This window comes from Gossypium arboreum, chromosome 13 (genome assembly GCF_025698485.1).
Source record: "Gossypium arboreum isolate Shixiya-1 chromosome 13, ASM2569848v2, whole genome shotgun sequence".
Lineage (NCBI taxonomy): Eukaryota > Viridiplantae > Streptophyta > Magnoliopsida > Malvales > Malvaceae > Gossypium > Gossypium arboreum.
In genome coordinates this window covers 127,231,755-127,256,203 of record NC_069082.1, presented here as the reverse complement: position 1 = coordinate 127,256,203, position 24,449 = coordinate 127,231,755, and the positions used below count along the sequence as shown (strand labels likewise).

At 33.3% G+C, this 24,449-nt stretch overlaps 1 protein-coding gene and 2 pseudogenes across 1 annotated transcript; 1 reads left to right on the top strand and 2 right to left on the bottom strand.

Annotated features, from left to right (window-relative positions):
• Positions 1 to 1,507: 1,507 nt before the first annotated feature.
• On the bottom strand, positions 1,508 to 6,997 carry LOC108459766 (uncharacterized; annotated as a pseudogene).
• Positions 6,998 to 7,168: 171 nt separating this feature from the next.
• Positions 7,169 to 8,021, top strand: LOC108488839 (uncharacterized). The gene is made up of 2 exons (XM_017793125.2): positions 7,169 to 7,500; positions 7,672 to 8,021. Exons 1-2 carry the CDS (start codon positions 7,259 to 7,261, stop codon positions 7,799 to 7,801), a joined length of 372 nt encoding a protein of 123 aa, XP_017648614.1. The 5' UTR covers positions 7,169 to 7,258; the 3' UTR covers positions 7,802 to 8,021.
• A 10,143-nt stretch (positions 8,022 to 18,164) lies between these two features.
• Positions 18,165 to 23,415, bottom strand: LOC108479338 (uncharacterized; annotated as a pseudogene).
• Positions 23,416 to 24,449: the final 1,034 nt, after the last annotated feature.

The window sequence follows — 24,449 nt, the reverse complement described above, 5'->3', positions numbered from 1 at the left end:
AGACGAAAAAAAACCAGATATTTTGCATACCTTCATCCTTTTAAGTTCTGTAATGTGAATTTTAATTGAGTATGATTACAAGTTTTTGTTTACTTCCCTTATGTGAATCGGAAAAAAAATGGCTTAATGAATAAAGTCTTCATAAGTATCATTTCTGTTTTCTTTGTTATTTGTTATAAACTTTAACACTACATTGATTATGAGTATTCAAATGTATGATTTGCTGTTTCTGCCATATTAAGTGGTTGCGATGCTAGTGTTTGCTCTGCTGACCTATGAGCTACATTTGTTGAAGGGGTTTTCTGGTCTTTGGGGAGTTTTTGTGTATTCTATAAAGAAAAGAGGAGGGCGACAGAGATGGTAAGGCAGTGGCTTAGCCCTGCCCCAAAATAAAAAATATTTTCTTTAGATCCTTAAATTTTTTTAAATTTTTAAATTAGTAAAGATAAAATTACACTTTGACTCTTCTTAAAAATGATACAAATTTAATTTAATCATTTAAAAATAATAAAGATATAGACTATTAAAATGATAAAATTATATTTTTACTATTGTAAAAATTATAATTTAATTAAGGCCTTCTCTAAAAAAATTTTCTAGCTTCGACCATACGCAACTGCTGTTGCTTCATGATCATTGTTACCAAGTTTTTTGCTATTTTTCTCTACATTGAATTGCAAATCTGTTAACTATTATTTTCTCATCATGTAGTGTAACATTAGATCATCACATTTATAATTCAAGTATTCTTATCATTCAAGCCAAATACTTGAATGCAATGAAATTTTAGTTCATGTCAATGTTTGAGTATTGATGAGTAACTGATGATATATATGCATCCATCTATTCCTTCAATTAAATGATGATGATCATCATCAACATAGTAATCATCAATATATCTATTCTCATTGTGAGCAAAATTGGGGTACAAGTGAAATCATCTTAAAGTGTTGTAAACTCTGAAGTTGTTTCGTTATCAAAATTTTGAGATGGCTTGGATAGTCAGTAAAGAAAAAGAAGTTAAAATTTGAAATATAATTTATGTATTTATAGAATTAAAAGGATTTATTTTTTTTATTTTTTAATTAAAAATCTTACTCCGAACATTATAATTATAAGTATTTTTTTTCAACCTTTTGTTATGCTGTCTTCATATGACATGGCAAATAAATTAACATATAAATAGATAAGTTTTAATAGAAACTACTAACAAATTAAAAATTTTAAATTGAAAAAGTAGGAAGATTCACTTTAAATCTCAAACTCTATGTAAGTATTAGGACCAACAGCATAATTTAACCCAAAAAAGCAACCCCTTGCGTAGTGCTCATTCACCAAAAAGGATGACATGATGCCTAATAGCCAACAATAACACTACATTGCTTCAACACTAACATGCCACAAATGCCTTCTCTTTTTCTTTTGCTATATCTATATAACCTCTTCACTAATAATTTTTTTTAATTACTAATAGTTTTTTTAATTTTAAAATAAATTATAAATTCAATTATATAGAAATTTTAATCTAGTATCCATTCTTGTTTTTATTTATTTAAATAAATTCTAACCATCTCTTGCTCAATAAAATTCATTCAAAAGCAGAATAATTTCAAACAGAAAACAGTGAAAAGAAGAGACGCTTCATAATTAACTTCATTTAATAATAGCACAAACCTGTACACATTCATTCAATGCATCTAACATGCTTGCACAGATTTCCGTATCAGGTTCCTGCAAGAATGTGGTAATTTAAGTTTTCATCTATGACAAATAACAGAACAGTAATGCAAGTTTCGATACATGAATACTCCTAAGAACAAACAACAATAACCTTATGCAATGCCTCCACTAGAGCCGGAATAATGTAATCAGAAAATCGCTTTACATAGGTCTCATTACGCCCTTGAGCCATTCCCTTCTCCACAGCTAATCTTGCAGAACGCAATAACTCCAGCATAGCTACAAACAAAATAAAAGAAATGGCCAAGACAATTAATAGAAGCCTAACAAACTTGAAAAGGAAAACATTTTAAGTAATATAGAAGCAGTATATCATAACCATTCTACCTGAAACAGCAGCTTTTCTAACTTCTTCGTGGAAATAAAATTTAAGAAGAGGAACTAGAGTCGGGGCAACCTGCACCATATGTCCACCTTTTTGCTAGTATCACATTGCTAGAAAGTCAAGAATAATAACCCAATACATTGAATTGAAACACACCTGATCAATCCAAGGAAAAAAATCCTTCCTTCAACTCATCAGCATAGCAACAAAGCATGTTACATGCTGTTGCCTTTTCCTCCAGGACACTAGTCTTGATCCCAATTCTTTTATCCCCGAGGGTAATGGTTTCCATACTGAACATACAATACCAGACATAACCTTACTATAACACAAAACAACATATTACAAAATAACATTCTATTTCTCTAAGCCAACACAGTTGGGCCAGAAGTCTGTGTGTCAATGTGGTGTTTGCGGACATGAGCTTGACCAGGAATTTCTTAGATCATCTTTGTATGTATTTTTGTGTAGCATAGAGAGAAGTAGAAAAGAGAGGGGGGAGGAGAGGAGATTGAGCCTTGGCCTATACAAATGATGGAAGGATAAACAAGATACAGATGAATGGATCAACATTCAAGTTACTAATTGGCGTAATTCTAAAATACTAACAAATTGTACCAAATAATACTTCCCCAGAATGAAATTGCTATCAGCCAGCCAACCATCCATAGATGAACACAGCTAAGGCTAGAATTCTTTACGTGTCCATGCAGTGTCTGTGCACATGCGAGCATGGGTGTGTGTTTCTAAGATTGTTTATGTTTTTGAATGGAAATATAGAGAAGTAGAAGACACGAGAAAAGAGTTTTTTTACCTATACAAATGAGGATAAAAAATATATACATGCATGTATTGACATTTATGCCCTTACTGGCACATTTACTTAAAACAGTAACAAAGTATAACCTTTCATCGTCAGAGTCCTCGATATCCTTATCTGAATCTGCAGATGTAATAGTCACATCTGGCTTCAGTTGAGCAGACTAGAGAAGGGGAGGCATGACAACACTCACGTAAGGGAGGAAGTCTTTTCCCAAACACTTGCAGAGTCTGGCACATGCCTGTAATAAGGTGATATAATCATAAGCAAGGACAAATAAAATGTGACAGATATTGTCTAAGGTGGGATCCTTGCAATGACATAAGCACTTCCATAACCTTGCAATAAGGAAGAAGGATAAGACAAAAGGTAAGCTTATATTTGATGAAAGAACAAAAACAAGGTGTAAACACTTGGTGGAAATATCAATATAACTAATAAATTTTACAGTATAATGAAATTAAACAGCAATCAGAGGAAAGAAAAAGAAAAATATATGCTACAAATTACAAAAGTCACAGGTGGAAGGCAGATACTTGCTCCAAATTGCACCATTACACTCCCTAACTAATGGTATCACTAAACTCAAATATATTAACCATCCATGACTTCTGAGATATAAGAAAATAACTAGAAGAGGAAAAGAAAACAATTTGACACAGGAATGGTGCTTTTACACTTGTACCAACCTGCTTAGCATCATCTCTGAACTTCTCCTTTCCAACAGCCATTCCAACAAAGACTAATACACTCCATGGATTTGGCACGAAGCATACAATTAGATTTGTCAGTTGCATTCTCCAAGATAGCTTTCAGGTAAGGCATAACTCCATCATGGTATTTTTGGAAGTGCTCCTGCAAACCCCCATATTGTCAAACTGAGCCATCTCGAAAAATACATATAAATTCATGATCAATATAGCTTTCTTTAGGGAAAAATCTATACCTGACATGAGTCAGCAACTGATGCCAATGCAGTCAAGGCCCCTTCTTGCACCCTTTGTTTCCTATTCTGCATGTTACAACTTATGTTAAAAACCCAAAAAACAAACAAAAAACTCCTTTAATAAAATTAATTCATGCATTCTTGATGTGATATTTATAACTCCAACTGTCATAACTCATACCTGTAAAAGTACAAGCAATTTGCTAACTATTCCAACTAAGTAAGGTGCTAAAATTTCTGGAGCGCAATTCTCACTGAAGTTGAGCACAGCTGAAGCAGCATGGGCCTGTTAAGACAATTATATATAACAGTTAAAATTAACTGTTATACAAGATAAACAGGAAAATCTTGAACATGCAAGTACCTAACCGGCATGAAATAAGGTAGGGTAAAAACTCTTTAAAACATAATAAGACTGTTAAACGTTCATACAAAAAGGAGCACAAGCTAGGTTACTTCAGTTTCCTCAATAAAGGGTAACTAAGCATCATTCATCAACTCAATATCCACATGAACACATAAACAAGGATTCCCACCCCTCCCCTGCCACAAGAAAATTCATAAAATAATCAGGAAATCATGATGCAGCATCCACTCTCCAATCAATTATTTCAGTTCACAATCCATTCTCAGGCTCTTGCAAATGCATCCACCATTTTAGAAATTAATCTGTATAAATGCTAGCAAAAATAGAAGTTCCCTTTTGTCTTTCAAGAAGAAGCAAGATAGAGAATTGTACAACGAAATCTAACAACTTTGTGGCCATTATTTGATAACATAACATATCTTTTGATCATTTAGAAATTTGGCATAATGACCATAAATGAATTCTAAAGAGTGATGAAAATAATCTGCTAGTAACAAGTTGAAATGTTCCAAACTGGAAATTTTGCGAGTTTTTATGGATGACTAAAGTAAATTATATAGACAAATAAGAAGATAACCACTTAATTAAGATTTAACTAAAGCAAGCGATGCACCATAGAGACACCATGTGCACGCATTGACAACTTTAGTAGGAGGAAATTACAGAAACAAGCTGAATAAATGATGTTTATGGGTGTGGGGAGAGGTGTATCAATTATACCATGCAAACACAGACTGAAAGGGAAACATCAGGTAGACACATTCTCTCTATGTAAAGGGCAGAGGAATAATAGTTAGCAACAGTTAAAAGCATAATCTATAGCCCTGAGGCAATTTTATATATTTGTAACTAACCTGTACTCTAGGATTTAGGAAGTCATCCATAGCAGCTGCTAAGGCAGGCAATACTCTTTGGTGATATTGGTTCTGCAAATCAGGACCCAAGTCGGTAGACAATTGCCCAATTGCATTAATAGCTGCCCACCTCACACGGGGATGAGAATGGTTAAAGGAGTTCAAAACCATAGAAACCACTTGTTCCAGATTTTTAACCATAACCTGCAAGTACAGCAACAAATTAAAATTCAACAAAAACAGGGAACATGTCCAAACTCTACACAATGTGATCTTTTTTTTTCCCTTTCAAAACATGAACTGAATCCTCAAGAAAAGGTATGGTTAACACCACCAGAAACAAGAGATACTAAACAAATTCCAGCTCATCGCTCAAGTAATAAATGGAAAACACATGCATTTACAGCCATAGTTGGAAGCAATTTTATTGGTCTGCTTCCGGAGTTGGACATAACAATAATGTAATTCGTAAATAACAGTGCTAGTGCTTAAAAGTGCTACATATATACCTTGGAACAACCCTACAGCAATCTGTGCAAGGGCAATCAACGCAGCATGATGCTTTTGCCACTCAAGAGCAGCTAAATAAGTTGAAAATTGCTCAGATGCAACAGGAACAATAGTATTTCCACCTAAGGAAATTGCTAGACGATCCAAATATTCCTGTCCCACAGCGTAATTGCTATTTTCTCCAGCATCCTCATCCTCGACTTCTGCAGTGTGCCACGCTGCATCATCCTCAATATCAAGCAACAATCTCAACAATATTGCAAATAATCTACTAATAAACTGAGGCAGCTTCCTCATCATTCCGGGAGCCCGTTCCCTGGCCTCTGCAAAGGTAACTACAAATTCAATTGCCAAGTGAAGAATTCCTTCCTCAAGTGATTCTGCCTCCGCAATCTGCAGCATAGAACCCACCACATCAACAATCTGCCTCCTAACTCAATCAACAACTCTAGCGCCTCCTGAGCCGTAGCCTCATTCCCGTTATTCAAAGCCTCCGTCAAGGTCTTCATCATTGCTGGTAAAAGATCCTGAAACCTATCCCGATCAGATGAGCTGGTCAAGCACTGAATAAAATTGATAACCGCATTCAAGGCCGCGATTTTGTTATCCGCATTAGAATTTCCACTCAAATACTTCAAGAAAACAGTGTGCAGATCCTTTATGAAAGGAGTCAACACATCACCAATATACTGACTCAACTGCGCAAATATAAAAAAAGCAGACTCCTGTAATCTAGGGGAATCGGAAGAAACACATTGAAACATAAACGGCAACAGCTCTGGCCATCCGTTCTCCGGCAAAATACTAGAAGCAAGCTCCGACACAGTATCGCATAACTTTTTAGACAAAGATTGAGCAGTTTCGACTTGGATTTGATTCAAGAGCGCAGATTTGATAGAGGAATGAGTGGAAACGTTGAGACGAGGCCAGATATAGGAATCGTCACGAGTCAACAGCTTACGAAGGAGAATAGCAGCCATGGCACGAGTATCCGGTTGAGCACAGACCTGAAGAAGGTGAGCAAGGCGGAGGCAGAGAGCATCAGGATCAGATTGCTTGCAAACATTGAATAAAGCCTCGGCGTGTGAACGTTGCTCGTTGGAAGATGACATCAACTGAGAGATTAAGGTTTCGAATGGAACCGGGTCGGATCCTAAGATGACAGCGGGCTGAGATTGCTGGTCCATGGTGGCGACGGCGGCGGCGAAGAAGATGATCGATAACAGCGATGAAGATGAAGAAGAGGATGGTTAATAGATTCCTCTCTCCCTTTTTATGCGTATATTCTGCGTTTGCTTGGCTGCTGTGTGAGAGAGAGAGAGAGAGAGGAGATGGCTGAGAGGGTTTTAGGAGGAGTGTGGGAAAGAGAGAAATGAGGGATTTTAAGAGAGCGCGCCAATTAGGGTTGACAACAAAAATGAAAATAAAAATAAAAGATTTAGTTGTTTATTTAATTTTTTTTCTTTAAATTTGTGGTTTAATCAATTTACCCAAAATAAATAAAATAATTAATATTTGTTAAATTTGTTAATATGGTATATAGGCGAATTACCATGTTAATAATATTTTAACATTTAATTAATTTTTTAAAATTTAATAATAACACCCCCTTTTCCTTTGTTAGCCACTAGTCCTCATGGTCCTCGCAATGCACAAGCATCTGCCAGCACCCACTCCCCTTGTTTCTCTCGGCTAAATGCTAATGGCAGCTGCAACTTTCAACTCTCTCACCCTCCCCTTCTCAAAACCAGAATTTTCATTCTCCTCCATTGCAAGAACCCATATTCCCATCCTCACTCTCAACCTTTCTGGGTTCAGGCCTAATGGCTTCCTTCTGTGCTCTCTTTCAAGTGATCACCCCACCACCGTCATGGGTGGTCAACTTCACCATAAGACCAACACCAATAGCACCGACCCCCAGCCTCAAATTCATACTTGGTACTCTTTTGTATCTTTTTTCTTTCTCTTTCTACTTGAGCTGTTTAACTTTTTAGTTTTCTAGAGAGAATTTTGCTGTTGCCTTCTAATGATGGTAAATTATGATTTAAAAGACCCCAAATTTTTCTTTAATTTTTTGATGTTGTTGCATTGTATCTATTGTTTCTGCAGTACATGGAACTGGAAGGGCTATTCTATTCGCTATCAGTGTTCTGGGAGTAGCGGTCTTGGTTTTAGTACATGGTTTTGGAGCAAACAGGTCTACATAATTGAATTTTTCTTCTCATTAGCAAACAAGTGATTGGTTTCTGTGAATTGCAACATTGCTCAATATAGTTCTACTTTTTGTATTTTCATATTGTCCATTGCATGCATGTGCAGTTTGTATATGCATGTTTCAGATATGTATCAATTATTGCTCGTTTCAAAGGTTTCCTTTAAGTAACTTGGTTCCAAGCGTTCATGCTTAATTGTCAGTTTTTCTAATGTCTTGCTTAGTACAGTAATCATTTGAGGGAAAATATTCCTGTTCTAGCAAAATCACATAGGGTATATGCAATTGATCTTATTGGCTACGGATACTCGGACAAACCAAATCCTCGTGAAGTTGGGGACTCATTCTATACATTTGAGACTTGGGGTTCTCAACTGAATGATTTTTGTAGCAGTGTGGTTAAAGACAAAGCTTTCTTTATTTGAAACTCTTTTGTTAAAAATTTGATTCAACTGATCAATTCAATCGGTCCATATTGGTTCATTCTCCTTTTTTGAATAGATACCTTAAACAGTTCTCGATTCGATTGTATTTCCACAAAAATCAAATTGAGAACAAAAAAATGGGGAAAAATGAAGATTGTATTTTGTACTATTTATATTCCATTTGGTATGTATTAATTATTCTCAACATGAAAAAACATGGTGTTATGTTATTCCTCTATTTCCAAAAAAGTCAACCTCCATTCCCACCTCTACCTATAAATATTTACCAGCAGCTCCCGCAGTACAACACATGATCATATATATGTGTCATTTTTGGTCGTGGAAGTGTCTTGCATGAAGATATGGAGAATGGATTTGAGCCAAAGATGACTTGCTGCCTCTTCACTCAACTCAGTTAAGCTACTATTTTATTTTATATATATATACGCTGTGTTACTTTTAACTCCTATTATTTTTTTAAAATATTTGTATCTTTGAATATATAAAAAAGATTTGTTTTGAAAAGAGTGAGTATAATTATATCAAACACATACTTGTATCTAATATTTATTTTTAAGTACAACTAGTTAACTCTAAGGAATGATTCGACAATCAGTACCATGGATCTGTACCAATCGATTTGACAACTATTGTTGGAGATTAGAGAAAAAAGTTATATAAATTTTGATTCGTAAATTCGTGATATTAAAAGTTGTTTCATAAAAAAAAATTAAACTGCAAAAGAGAAGGGGAATGATAACTTTTAATTAGTGTAGTCAATGCGAGCAAAGAAGGTCATACATCAACAATTTTAATAGTCCAATGACTTAGATGAAAACTTTCGAATAATTCAGTGGTCATTTTATATCTTTTTGAAGTTGAGTGACTAAAATGTAAACTTACTACTAATTTAATGACCTTGAGTATAATTAATCCATTTTAAAAATTGACACAAAAGACTTAAAAACAGATTATTAAAATAAAAATAATACTAAATAAACATGGTTCTACAAATATTTTACATTTTATCAAAAAAATCATTTTCATAATCTATACCAACTTTTAAATAAGAAGATAATGCACTTTGGCACACTCAAAATATGTCTTCTTATACTGATAATAATATTGATGTCAATCTAGTTAAAACTTAATCAGTATTAAATTAAGAATTTATAAATAAATATATTAGTGGAAATATAATGGACCTTATTGATGAAGAAGTTAAATTTTATTCAGGAACCATGCCCAAGCCCCACCTAACAATCTCTTGAGGATCCATTTTATGTCCAAAATTAAGTCCTTTTTCGGCTAAGGCTCATAGTCATGCTGAAGTACCAGCTAATGGTCTACATGAATTAGTATACAAATAATTTAGGGATGACAAAATCAAAATAGCTGGATAGATTTTCATCGCATTCGTTTTGAATGGAGTAAAATTTTTTGTTGAATTTTTTTTAGATGATGAATATAAAACGATTATAGTAATTACTTATCCCATCTCGTTTCACTATATAAAATTACATTTTATCTTTATATATATAATTATTAAGATAATAAAACGTACTAATATATTATGAAAAAAATTTATGAAAGTGGTAATGATTATCAAGATCATACATTAATAATGAAACAAAATTAGTGGTGGAGTAAAACATGTCTGCTTTGGAACGATGATAGATTTAACAAAATCACCCCTACCCCACTCTATTATCATCTCTATTAACAAAAGCTCTTTAGGGCAATTCATTAATCAAATGGAAGAAGCATCACTAAGCACAATATCATACACATCAGTTGGATTTTTCTTTAATTAGGTAAGTGTTTAAGAGTGTGTTGACAAATTAAGAGATAAGTAAAAAGATAATTCAACCCAAAAAGAAAATAGGGTTTTGACCCATGATTTTTTTTTTCTCTTTTAATTCGTTTTGATTTTGAACAACATATCTCAATTTATGGAAACCAAAGCATGTAACTATTCATCTTCATACAATGCCCAATCACCTTTCCTTTATGCCCCATGGATACTATGACTAAAGTTTTTAGAATTGAACTGATGATTGAATTGGTCAAATTATCAGTTCATTAATTTAACTGATTTGATTAGTTCGATTGGTCCATTTAATTCGATCAAAATAAGGACACTGTACTGTAATAAACTAATCATAATGACACATAAGCATACCAGCTAAGATAAGCTAAGCTTCCAAAATTCTTTTATTTTTATTTGGTATTATAACTTATTTGATCCTTTAATTTTTAAAAATATTATTTTAATTATTTTTTATTTCTTCTAATTTTTAAACTTGTGTTTTTATTAAATCATTCCAAATAGAAGAAAAATTAACGTTTTTTTAACTTTTCTAATGTGACATATCGTGAATTATCATGTAAATAACATGTTAGCATTTAATTGATTTTTTAAAATTTAAAACTTCATAAAAATTATAAAAATATTTTTAAATTTTAAAATTATTTTTAAAATTATAAAATATTAAAAATATTTTTAATAATATAAATTTTAAAAATTAATTAAATGCTGAAATGTTATTAATAGGTAATTCGTGTTTATACCATATTAACAAAATTAACAAATATTAATTATTTCATTCATTTTGAGGTAAATTGATTAAAATACAAATTTAAAGACTAAAAAGAAAAAAATAAAGTAATAAAATTTTACAAATGTATTTGTAATAAATACAAATAAAGTGAAATCTTCAAGTTAAATTAGAAAAATTAATAATGTTAAATTAAAATATTGTACAATATAGCTATTTTCATGTTAAAACATACAAATTTGAAACAATATATATTTGAAAACTTTTTAAAACAAAATAATAAAAATAAGATATTTTAGTATGATAAACTTGAATCATTAATCTCTTATTTAGATTCCATAATTATTATTTTAGTAAAATTTTGATATATTTTTAGATTTTTTAAAAATATATTTTTAAAAAAATACAAATTTTAAATTTTTATAAATATTTTGAATTTTAAAATTATTTTTAAAATTTGAAAATTATTTTATTTTTATTTTGTAATTTTTGTTAAAAGAGACAAATTTGCTCATTCTTAAAATTGACAAAGACCAAAACGTATTTATACTAATCTATTATTTGAATTATTCGAGTTATTCGAATTGTAAAAATTCAACTCGACTCGAACTCGAAATTTAAAATTTCTTATTAGAGTTGACTCGAATAATTCGTATAACTTGATTCGATTAGCTCGAAATTTAAACTTTTTTTATTTTTTTAATCGAATTGAATTTTATTTACCCCTAGTTAAATGTAATCATAGTAATGAGCGTGGAGATTAATTATAATAAAAATGTAGAATGATTATTTAAGATACTAGATTAAAATTTCTATATAATTGAATTTATAATTTATTTTAAAATTAAAAAAAATATTAGTAATTAAAAAAATTATTAGTAAAGAAGGTGTATAGATATGGCAAAAGAAAAAGAGAAGGCATTTGTGGCATGTTGGTGGTCAAGCAATCTAGTGTTATTGTTGGCTATTGGCCCCATAATCAACGTTCTCTCACCCTTTGAGGGGCATGCATGGGCGCAGACACAAATACATCAAAATTTTGAAGAGTTGTGGTAACCGTCATAGTGGGTCCCAATCTCCCAACAAACATCCGCCAAAGCCTTTTAGTGTCATCTTTTTGATGAATGAGCACTACACAAGGGGTTATTTTTTTGGGGTTAATTTATGCTGTTGGTCCTAATACTTACATAGAGTTTGAGATTCATAGTCAATCTTTCTACTTTTTTAATTTGTTTGTAGTTTGTATTAAAACTTATCAATTTATATGTTAATTTATTTGCTATGTCATATGAAGACAGCATAACAAAATTTGAAAAAAAATACTTATAGTTTTAATGTCTGGAGTAAGATTTTAATTAAAAATAAAAATTTTTAAATCTTTTAATTCTCTAAATACATAAATTAAATCTCAAATTTTAACTTTTTTTTTTACTCACTATCCAAGCCATCTCAAAATTGAAGGAATAGATGCATGCATACATATATACTCAAACATTGACATGCATACATTGACATGATAAAGCTACTACCTTGCTGCTCCCTACGTCCCTCTTTTCCTGTAACAGACCTTGCTGCTCCCTACGTTCCCTGAGACTATGCAACCATAGTCAAGCAAAGGACAGGCACCAAAAATAGTTTCACAGCCGCATGAGATATTTGCTTAAGAAGGCAAGTATCTCTAAAGCAGACAATTGCTGCTCCCTATGCTAATTACCTTCTTTCTTTTTTTGTCCTTTGCTATATGGTGAGTTCTGCTTTTTGTATTTTCATATTGTCCATTGCATGCATGTATATCAATTATTGCTTGTTTCAGGAGGCACCAACTTGTTACTGTAACATTTTGAAAGGAATTCTCAAATGAAGAATGAAAGATTTACAGATAAAAGAAAGGTTATGCTGAACTTCTATTTAGAACTCAAATCAGGATTACAAAATACATTGATTACTGAATGAATTTACAGTGGTATATAAGCTTGAGCTTGAACCAACTAACTGCAATGCTAACAGCTTAGTAACAACTTACAGCTAATGATAATACCCTAACAGCTAAGCATAACCGACTAGCTCCTTCTTGAGTTATACACTTAACACATTTGCCCAGAATCATTTATCCTATTTTAGTAATTATTATTTTTGTAAAAAAACCCTTTAATTTAGGGTGCATGCATGGGGTGATTTGTAATCAACTCTAAAAATTAAATTAAACATTAAAAAAATTAACACATTTAAGATTATAAAGGCATAGAAAACAAAGGCATTTCATTTCAAATTCAAAAGAAGATGAACAGTATGGCATGATCACAGATTACTGGAATAAACATTATATGTAGAAGTTAACATGCCTAAGCTATACAAAAGTCGACCTAGTTTATCGTCTTCGCCGTACCCTTGCTTTAGGCTTAAAGCTTTCAGCATTTAATGAAATCTTTCTTATGGCTTCCAAAATCTCCTGAAAATGATCTGTCAAAGGTTTCGGACAGGAGGCGTGAAGCCCTTTCTTGATGAGCATGGCTCGAAAGCCATCATAGTCTTCATATAAATAACATAACAAGGATAAGGTATCCAAAAGTTCTGGTTTAGGAGTCTCGCTGGCTTGGAGTAATCTCTCATGATCTGGGCTTTTACCGTCGTAGTAAATATCCTCTGGGTGGAGCCCCTTCTTGACGAGGTTGGCTCCGAGAGCCATCATCATGTTCTTCATTCCGTCCACTTATCAAGTCGATCCATAACCTTCATGTAAGTCCTCACGTCATTTTTTAAGCCCAACCTTGTTAAATAACTCACCATCAGAGGAATATGTTCTTTTACACACAAAGTTTCAAGCAACATATCTAAAGCACGTGGACTACGATGAAAATCAGTGCGTATCATTTTCCAACCATTTCTAAAGTATTTTTATAAGATTCCGCAAATGGTGTAGATAGTGGTGATGTATTCCTTAAGATAAATTTACATAGTTTATCAAGTTTATAAAAATTAAGAAAATTTGGTGGAATCTTAGAGAATTTCTTGGGGTCATGGTGAAAAAAGAAAAAAAAAAGAGATTTTCTTGGGAAGGTTATGTGAAAGAAGGAAAAAAAAAAACAAACGATTTTGTAGGAGGAGAAAGGATTGTATGAAATAGCGACGCCACATCATCTGTATCCCTTTCCAATAGTTTTACGCCACATCAATATTCTTATCCTGAATTTTAGGATTTTATCCTGAAAAAAATTAAATCCAAATTAAAATACTAAAACTCAGGATAAAATCCTAAAATTCATGATAAGAATACTGATGTGGCATAAAACTATTGAAAAGGGATATAAATGACGTGGCATCACTGTTTCATCCTCCCACAAAACCGTCTGTTTTTTTTTCCTTCTTTCACCATGACCTTCCCAAGAAAATTTCTTTTTTTTTTCCCTTCTTTCACCATGACCTCGAGAAATTCTCTAAGATCCCTATCAAGTTTTCTTAATTTTTATAAACTTGATAAACTATGTAAATTTATTTTAAAGAATACCCCACCACCATATCTGAAGCACGTGGACTACGATAGAAACCGGTGCGTATCATTTTTCTAACCATTTCTAAAGTATTTCTATGAAGTTTCGCAAATGGTGTAGATGGTGGTGGGGTATTTCTTAAGATAAATTTACATAGTTTATCAAGTTTATAAAAATTAAAAAATTTGGTGGAGATCTTAGAAATTTTTATCCTCATTTGAAAGATTTTATCCTCAATTTGATTTTTGGGTGGAGAAAAGAATGTATGAAACGTGGCATCATACTATTGAAATGGATAGTTTATGCCACATCGGTATTCTTATCCGAATTTTATTTTACAACTTTGATTTTTTCCCACAAAATCGTCTGTTTTTTTCTTCTTCTTTCACTATGGCCCCAAAAAATTCTCTAAGATCCCCACTAAATTATCTTAATTTTTATAAACTTGATAAATTATGTAAATTTATCTTAAAGAATACCCCACCACTATCTATACTATTTGCGAAATCTCATAGAAATACTTTAAAAATGGTTGAAAAAATGATACGCACCGGCTTCCATCGTAGTCTACGTGCTTTAGATATGTTGCTTGAAACTTTGTGTGTAAAAGAACATATTCCTCTGATGGTGAGTTATTTAACGAGGTTGAGCTTAAAAAATAACGTGAGAACTTACATGAAGGTCATAGATCGACTTGATAAGATGGACAGAATGAAGAACACGATGATGGCTCTCGGAGCCAACCTCATCAAGAAGAGGCTCTACCTGGAGGATATTTACGACGGGAAAAGCCCAGATCATGAGAGATTACTCCAAGCCAACGAGACTCCTAAACCAAAACTTTTGGATACCTTATCCTTGTTATGTTCTTTATATGAAAAAAACGATGATGAGGACTATGATGGCTCACGAGCCATGCTCATCAAGAAAGGGCTCCACGCCTCCAGTCTGAAACCTTTGACAGATCATTTTCAGGAGATGTTGGAAGCCATAAGAAAGATTTCATTAAATGCTGAAAGCCTTAAGCCTAAAGCAAGGGTACCGCGAAGACTATAAACTAGGTCGACTTTCGTATACCTTAGTCCTGAAATTCAGGATAAGAATGCTGATGCGGCATAAAACTATTAGAAAGGGATACAAATGACGTGGCGTCACTGTTTTATACAATCCTTTCTCCACCCACAAAACCGTCTACTTTTTTTTCCTTCTTTCACCATAACCTTCCAAGAAAATCTTTTTTTTTTTCCTATTTCACCATGACCCCAAGAAATTCTCTAAGATCCTCACTAAGTTTTCTTAATTTTTATAAACTTGATAAACTATGTAAATTTATCTTAAAGAATACCCCACCATCATCTATACCATTTGCGGAACCTCATAAAAATACTTTAGAAATGGTTGGAAAAATGATACGCACCAGTTTCTATCGTAATCCACGTACTTCAAATATTTTACTTAAAACTTTGTTTGTAAAAGAACATATTCCTCTAATGGTGAGTTATTTAAGTTTTCATCTATGACAAACAACAGATTAGTAATGCAAGTTTCAAGAAATCGAATTTTATTATTTTTCCAACCACGGCTAAAGTTTCAAGAAATGGTGGGTCAATATCTGAAGAAGATGGTCGTAGTGTATTCAATAAAATAAATTATCATGATTTAGAAAATTTAAAAAGATTAAGAGAACTTCGTGGAAAGCTTGGAAATTTTTGTAAGAAGCTTAAAGTGAAAGAAGGAAAAAGGCAGCTTGGAGATTTTCGTGGAAAACTCATAATGAAAGAAGGAAAACCACTCACGAAAAAGGAAGCTTAGAGGTTTTTGTGAAAGAAAGAAAAAGGAAGATTGGAAGTTTTCGTACGAGGTTTTTTCTTTCACCTTGAGCTTCCCACAAAAACCTCCAAACTTCTCACAAAGTTCTCTTAATTTTTTTAAACTTTTTAAACTATGCTCTTTTATTTTATTGAATACTCCACGACCATCTTCTTTAAATTTTGACACACCATTTCTTGAAACTTTAGCCGTGGTTGGAAAAATTACAAAATTCGATTTCTATCGTAGTCCTGTTGTTTTAGATATGTTGCTCGATATATTGTGTGCATTAAGAAATATTCCTCAGATCGCGAGGTATTTAACACGATTGGGGTTAAAAAATGATTTGAAAACCTAAATTATGGTCACGAGTAAACTTGTGCAGTGGTCCGGGTGGAGAATGGAGAACACAATAATGGCTCTTTTCGCCAACGTCGTCAAGAAAAGCCTCCAACTTAAAATCATTTACTACAAGGGCGAGAGAGATATTTCTTGAGAAACTCAAAGCCATCAAAATAAAGCAAGGGTTGTATCGCGATGAAGACGAAAAAAAACCAGATGTTTTGCATACCTTCATCATTTTAAGTTCTGTAATATGAATTTTGTTTGAGTATAATTACAAGTTTTTGTTTACTTCCCTTATGTGAATCGGAAAAAAATGGCTTAATGAATAAAGTCTTCTTAAGTATCATTTCTGTTTTCTTTGTTATTTGTTATAAACTTTAACACAGCATTGATTATGAGTATTCAAATGTATGGTTTGCTGTTTCTGCCATATTAAGTGGTAGCGATGCTAGTGTTTGCTCTGCTGACCTGTGAGCAACATTTGTTAAAGGGGTTTTCTGGTCTTTGGGGAGTTTTTGTGTATTCTGTTCAGAAAAGAGGGGGGCAAGAGAGATGGTAAGGCAGTGGCTTAGCCCTGCCCCAAAATAAAAAATATTTTCTTTAGATCCTTAAATTTTTTTAAATTTTTAAATTAGTAAAGATAAAATTACACTTTGACTCTTCTTAAAAATAATAAAAATTTAATTTAATCATTTAAAAATAATAAAGATATAGATTATTAAAATGATAAAATTATATTTTTACTATTGTAAAAATTATAATTTAATTAAGGCCTTCTCTAAAAAAATTTTCTAGCTTCGACCATACGCAACTGCTGTTGCTTCATGATCATCGTTACCAAGTTTTTTACTATTTTTCTCTGCATTGAATTGCAAATCTGTTAACTATTGTTTTCTCATCATGTAGTGTAACATTAGATCATCACATTTGTAATTCAAGTATTCTTATCATTCAAGCCAAATACTTGAATGCAATGAAATTTTAGTTCATGTCAATGTTTGAGTATTGATGAGTAACTGATGATATATATGCATGCATCTATTCCTTCAATTAAATGATGATGATCATCATCAACATAGTAATCATTAATATATCTATTCTCATTGTGAGCAAAATTGGCGTACAAGTGAAATCATCTTAAAGTGTTGTAAACTCTAAAGTTGTTTCATTATCAAAATTTTGAGATGGCTTGGATAGTGAGTAAAGAAAAAGAATTTAAAATTTGAAATATAATTTATGTATTTAGAGAATTAAAAAGGATTTAATTTTTTATTTTTAATTAAAAATCTTACTCGAACATTATAATTATTAGTATTTTTTTTCAACCGTTTGTTATGCTGTCTTCGTATGACATGGCAAATAAATTAACATATAAATTGATAAGTTTTAATAGAAACTACTAACAAAATAAAAATTTTAAATTGAAAAAGTAGGAAGATTCACTTTAAATCTCAAACTCTATGTAAGTATTAGGACCAACAGCATAATTTAACCCAAAAAAGCAACCCCTTGCGTAGTGCTCATTCACCAAAAAGGATGACATGATGCCTAATAGCCAACAATAACACTACATTGCTTCAACACTAACATGCCACAAATGCCTTCTCTTTTTCTTTTGCTATATCTATATAGCCTCTTTACTAATAATTTTTTTAATTACTAATAGTTTTTTAATTTTAAAATAAATTATAAATTCAATTATGTAGAAATTTTAATCTAGTATCCATTCTTGTTTTTATTTATTTAAATAAATTCTAACCATCTCTTGCTCAATAAAATTCATTCAAAAGCAGAATAATTTCAAACAGAAAACAGTGAAAAGAAGAGACGCTTCATAATTAACTTCATTTAATAATAGCACAAACCTGTACACATTCATTCAATGCATCTAACATGCTTGCACAGATTTCCGTATCAGGTTCCTGCAAGAATGTGGTTAATTTAAGTTTTCATCTATGACAAATAACAGAACAGTAATGCAAGTTTCGATACATGAATACTCCTAAGAACAAACAACAATAACCTTATGCAATGCCTCCACTAGAGCCGGAATAATGTAATCAGACAATCGCTTTACATAGGTCTCATTACGCCCTTGAGCCATTCCCTTCTCCACAGCTAATTTTGCAGAACGCAATAACTCCAGCATAGCTACAAACAAAATAAAAGAAATGGCCAAGACAATTAATAGAAGCCTAACAAACTTGAAAAGGAAAACATTTTAAGTAATATAGAAGCAGTATATCATAACCATTCTACCTGAAACAGCAGCTTTTCTAACTTCTTCGTGGAAATAAAATTTAAGAAGAGGAACTAGAGTCGGGGCAACCTGCACCATATGTCCACCTTTTTGCTAGTATCACATTGCTAGAAAGTCAAGAATAATAACCCAATACATTGAATTGAAACACACCTGATCAATCCAAGGAAAAAAATCCTTCCTTCAACTCATCAGCATAGCAACAAAGCATGTTACATGCTGTTGCCTTTTCCTCCAGGACACTAGTCTTGATCCCAATTCTTTTATCCCCGAGGGTAATGGTTTCCATACTGAACATACAATACCAGACATAACCTTACTATAACACAAAACAACATATTACAAAATAACATTCTATTTCTCTAAGCCAACACAGTTGGGCCAGAAGTCTGTGTGTCAATGTGGTGTTTGCGGACATGAGCTTGACCAGGAATTTCTTAGATCATCTTTGTATGTATTTTTGTGTAGCATAGAGAGAAGTAGAAAAGAGAGGGGGGAGGAGAGGAGATTGAGCCTTGGCCTATACAAATGATGGAAGGATAAACAAGATACAGATGAATGGATCAACATTCAAGTTACTAATTGGCGTAATTCTAAAATACTAACAAACTGTACCAAATAATACTTCCTCAGAATGAAATTGCTATAAGCCAGCCAACCATCCATAGATGAACACAGCTAAGGCTAGAATTCTTTACGTGTCCATGCAGTGTCTGTGCACATGCGAGCATGGGTGTGTGTTTCTAAGATTGTTTATGTTTTTGAATGGAAATATAGAGAAGTAGAAGACACGAGAAAAGAGTTTTTTTACCTATACAAATGAGGATAAAAAATATATACATGCATGTATTGACATTTATGTCCGTACTGGAAAATTTTACTTAAAACAGTAACAAAGTATAACCTTTCATCGTCAGAGTCCTCGATATCCTTATCTGAATCTGCAGATGTAATAGTCACATCTGGCTTCAGTTGAGCAGACTAGAGAAGGGGAGGCATGACAACACTCACGTAAGGGAGGAAGTCTTGTGCCAAACACTTGCAGAGTCTGGCACATGCCTGTAATAAGGTGATAATCATAAGCAAGGACAAATAAAATGTGAAAGATATTGTCTAAGGTGGGATCCTTGCAATGACATAAGCACTTCCATAACCTTGCAATAAGGAAGAAGGATAAGACAAAAGGTAAGCTTATATTTGATGAAAGAACAAAAACAAGGTGTAAACACTTGGTGGAAATATCAATATAACTAATAAATTTTACAGTATAATAAAATTAAACAGCAATGAGATGAAAGAAAAAGAAAAATATATGCTACAAATTACAAAAGTCACAGGTGGAAGGCAGATACTTGCTCCAAATTGCACCATTACACTCCCTAACTAATGGTATCACTAAACTCAAATATATTAACCATCCATGACTTCTGAGATATAAGAAAATAACTAGAAGAGGAAAAGAAAACAATTTGACACAGGAATGGTGCTTTTACACTTGTACCAACCTGCTTAGCATCATCTCTGAGCTTCTCCTTTCCAACAGCCATTCCAACAAAGACTAATACACTCCATGGATTTGGCACGAAGCATACAATTAGATTTGTCAGTTGCATTCACCAAGATAGCTTTCAGGTAAGGCATAACTCCATCATAGTATTTTTGGAAGTGCTCCTGCAAACCCCCATATTGTCAAACTGAGTCATCTCGAAAAATATATATATAAATTCATGATCAATATAGCTTTCTTTAGGGTAAAACCTATGCCTGAGATGAGTCAGCAACAGATGCCAATGCAGTCAAGGCCCCTTCTTGCACCCTTTGTTTCCCATTCTGCATGTTACAACTTATGTTAAAAACCCAAAAAACAAACAAAAAACTCCTTTAATAAAATTAATTCATGCATTCTTGATGTGATATTTATAACTCCAACTGTCATAACTCATACCTGTAAAAGTACAAGCAATTTGCTAACTATTCCAACTAAGTAAGGTGCTAAAATTTCTGGAGCGCAATTCTCACTGAAGTTGAGCACAGCTGAAGCAGCATGGGCCTGTTAAGACAATTATATATAACAGTTAAAATTAACTGTTATACAAGATAAACAGGAAAATCTTGAACATGCAAGTACCTAACCGGCATGAAATAAGGTAGGGTAAAAACTCTTTAAAACATAATAAGACTGTTAAACGTTCATACAAAAAGGAGCACAAGCTAGGTTACTTCAGTTTCCTCAATAAAGGGTAACTAAGCATCATTCATCAACTCAATATCCACATGAACACATAGACAAGGATTCCCACCCCCCCCCCCTGCCACAAGAAAATTCATAAAATAATCAGGAAATCATGATGCAGCATCCACTCTCCAATCAATTATTTCAGTTCACAATCCATTCTCAGGCACTTGCAAATGCATCCACCATTTTAGAAATTAATCTGTATAAATGCTAGCAAAAATAGAAGTTCCCTTTTGTCTTTCAAGAAGAAGCAAGATAGAGAATTGTACAACGAAATCTAACAACTTTGTGGCCATTATTTGATAACATAACATATCTTTTGATCATTTAGAAATTTGGCATAATGTCCATAAATGAATTCTAAAGAGTGATGAAAATAATCTGCTAGTAACAAGTTGAAACGTTCCAAACTGGAAATTTTGCGAGTTTTTCTTGATGACTAAACTAAATTATATAGACAAATAAGAAGATAACCACTTAATTAAGATTTAACTAAAGCAAGCGATGCACCATAGAGACACCATGTGCACGCATTGACAACTTTAGTAGGAGGAAATTACAGAAACAAGCTGGATAAATGATATTTATGGGTGTGGGGAGAGGAGTATCAATTATACCATGCAAACACAGAAAGAAAGGGAAAGATTAGGTAGACACATTATCTCTATGTAAAGGGCAGAGGAATAATAGTTAGCAACAGTTAAAAGCATAATCTATAGCCCGAGGCAATTTTATATATTTGCAACTATCCTGTACCCTAGGATTTTAGAAGTCATCCATAGCAGCTGCTAAGGCAATGCAATACTCTTTGGTGATATTGGTTCTGCAAATCAGGACCCAAGTCGGTAAACAATAGCCTGATTGCATTAATAGCTGCCCACCTCACACGGATATGAGAATGGTTAAAGGAGTTCAAAACCATAGAAACCACTTGTTCCAGATTTTTAACCATAACCTGCAAGTACAGCAACAAATTAAAATTCAACAAAAACAGGGAACATGTCCAAACTCTACACAATGTGATCTTTTTTTTTCCCTTTCAAAACATGAACTGAATCCTCAAGGAAAGGTATGGTTAAAACCACCAGAATCAAGAGATACTAAACGAATTCCAGCTCATTGTTCAAGTAATAAATGGAAAACACATGCATTTACAGCCATAGTTGGAAGCAATTTTATTGGTACGCTTCTGGAGTTAGACATAACAATAATGTAATTCGCAAATAACAGTGCTAGTGCTTAAAAGTGCTACATATATACCTTGGAACAACCCTCGGCAATCTGTGCAAGGGCAATCAACGCAGCATGATGCTTTTGCCACTCAGGAGCAGCCAAATAAGTTGAAATTTGCTCAGATGCAACAGGAACAATAGTATTTCCACCTAAGGAAATTGCTAGACGATCCAAACATTCCTGTCCCACAGCGTAATTGCTAGTTTCTCCAGCATCCTCATCCTCGACATCTGCAGTGTGCCACGCTGCATCATCCTCAATATCAAACAACAATCTCACCATTATTGCAAATAATCTACTAATAAACTGAGGCAGCTTCCTCATCATTCCGGAAGCCCGTTCCCTGGCCTCTGCAAAGGTAACTACAAATTCAATTGCCAAGTGAAGAATTCGTTCCTCAAGTGATTCTGCCTCCGCAATCTGCAGCATAGAACCCACCACATCAACAGTCTGCCTCCTAACTCAATCAACAACTCTAGCGCCTCCTGAGCCGTAGCCTCATTCCCGTTATTCAAAGCCTCCATCGAGGTCTTCATCATTGCTGGTAAAAGATCCTGAAACCTATCCCGTTCAGATGAGCTGGTCAAGCACTGAATAAAATTGATAACCGCATTCAAGGCCGCGATTTTGACATCCGCATTAGAATTTTCACTCAAAACACTTCAAGAAAACAGTGTGCAGATCCTTTATGAAAGAAGTCAACACATCACCGATATACTGACTCAACTGCGCAAATATCAAAAAAGCAGAATCCCAAAATCTAGGGGAATCGGAAGAAACACATTGAAACATAAACGGCAACAGCTCTGGCCATCCGTTCTCCGGCAAAATACTAGAAGCAAGCTCCGAAACAGTATCGCATAACTTTTGGGACAAAGATTGAGCAGTTTCGACTTGGATTTGATTCAAGAGCACAGATTTGATAGAGGAATGAGTGAGACGAGGCCAGATATAGGAATCATCACGAGTCAACAGCTTACGAAGGCGAATAGCAGCCATGGCACGAGTATCCGGTTGAGCACAGACCTGAAGAAGGTGAGCGAGGCGGAGGCAGAGAGCATCAGGATCAGGATCAGATTGCTTGCAAACATTGAATAAAGCCTCGGCGTGCGAACGTTGCTCGTTGGAAGATGACATCAAGTGAGAGATTAAGGTTTCGAATGGAACCGGCTCGGATCCTAAGATGACAGCGAGCTGAGATTGCTGGTCCATGGTGGCGACGGCGACGGCGAAGAAGATGATCGATAACAGCGATGAAGATGAAGATGAAGATGAAGAAGAGGATGGTTAAATTGATTCCTCTCTCCCTTTTTATGCGTGTATTCTGCGTTTGCTTGGCTGCTGTGTGTGACACAGAGAGAGAGAGGGGTGGCTGAGAGGGTTTTAGGAGGAGTGTGGGAAAGAGAGAAATGAGGGATTTTAAGAGAGCGAGCCAATTAGGGTTGACAACTATACTAAATCTAGACGGTATAAATAAATATATTAATGGAAATATAATGGACCTTATTGATAAAGAAGTTTAATTTTATTCATGAACCATGCCCAAGGCCCATCTAACAATCTCTTGATGATCCATTTTATGTCCAAAATTAAGTCCTTTCTCGGCTTAAGGTTCATAGTCATGCGGAAGTACCAGCTAATGGTAAAACATGGAATTGCATGAGTTAGGATACAAACCATTGCATATGGTGAAATTTGGGATGACAAAATTGAAATAGCTCTATTGATTTTGACTTGATTGGTTTTGAATGGAATGAATTTTTTTATCGAAAAAAGTTTTTTTAGATAATGAGTATAGAGCGATTTTGGTAATTGTTTGTCTCGCTTGACTTCACTATATAAAATTACATTTTTATCTATATATATATATATATATATATAACTATTAAGATAATGTTTAAATATTTTTTGAATAATTATGTTTAAACATTTATTAGAATTTAAAAGTATTGAAAATATTAAAGATAAGTAGCAAAAATTAAATTAAATCGAAGCAAGATGAGGTGAGGTGATGTGGAGATGAATGCATCCAATATCTATGAAAGTAGTAATGATTATCAAGATTATTCATCCATGAAGAAGTAGAATTGGCGGTGGAGTAAAATGTGTCAACTATAAATCAATGGTAGATTTAACAAAATCATCCCTGTTTCAGGCTATTATCATTTTTAAGTGAGACTCAAACTTGACTACTCAATATCAGTGAGGATATCAAAATTATATTGATCAATAATATATATATATATATATATATATATATAAAGACCATTGGGCAATTCATTAATTAAATGGAAGAAGCATCACTAATAACAATATCATGC

Bases quoted from the DNA above. Each gene is read 5' to 3' on its own strand.
- LOC108488839 (XM_017793125.2), top strand. From the start codon at position 7,259: ATGCTAATGGCAGCTGCAACTTTCAACTCTCTCACCCTCCCCTTCTCA. The intron at 7,501-7,671 runs GTACTCTTTTGT...TTGTTTCTGCAG, and splicing joins CAGCCTCAAATTCATACTTG to TACATGGAACTGGAAGGGCT.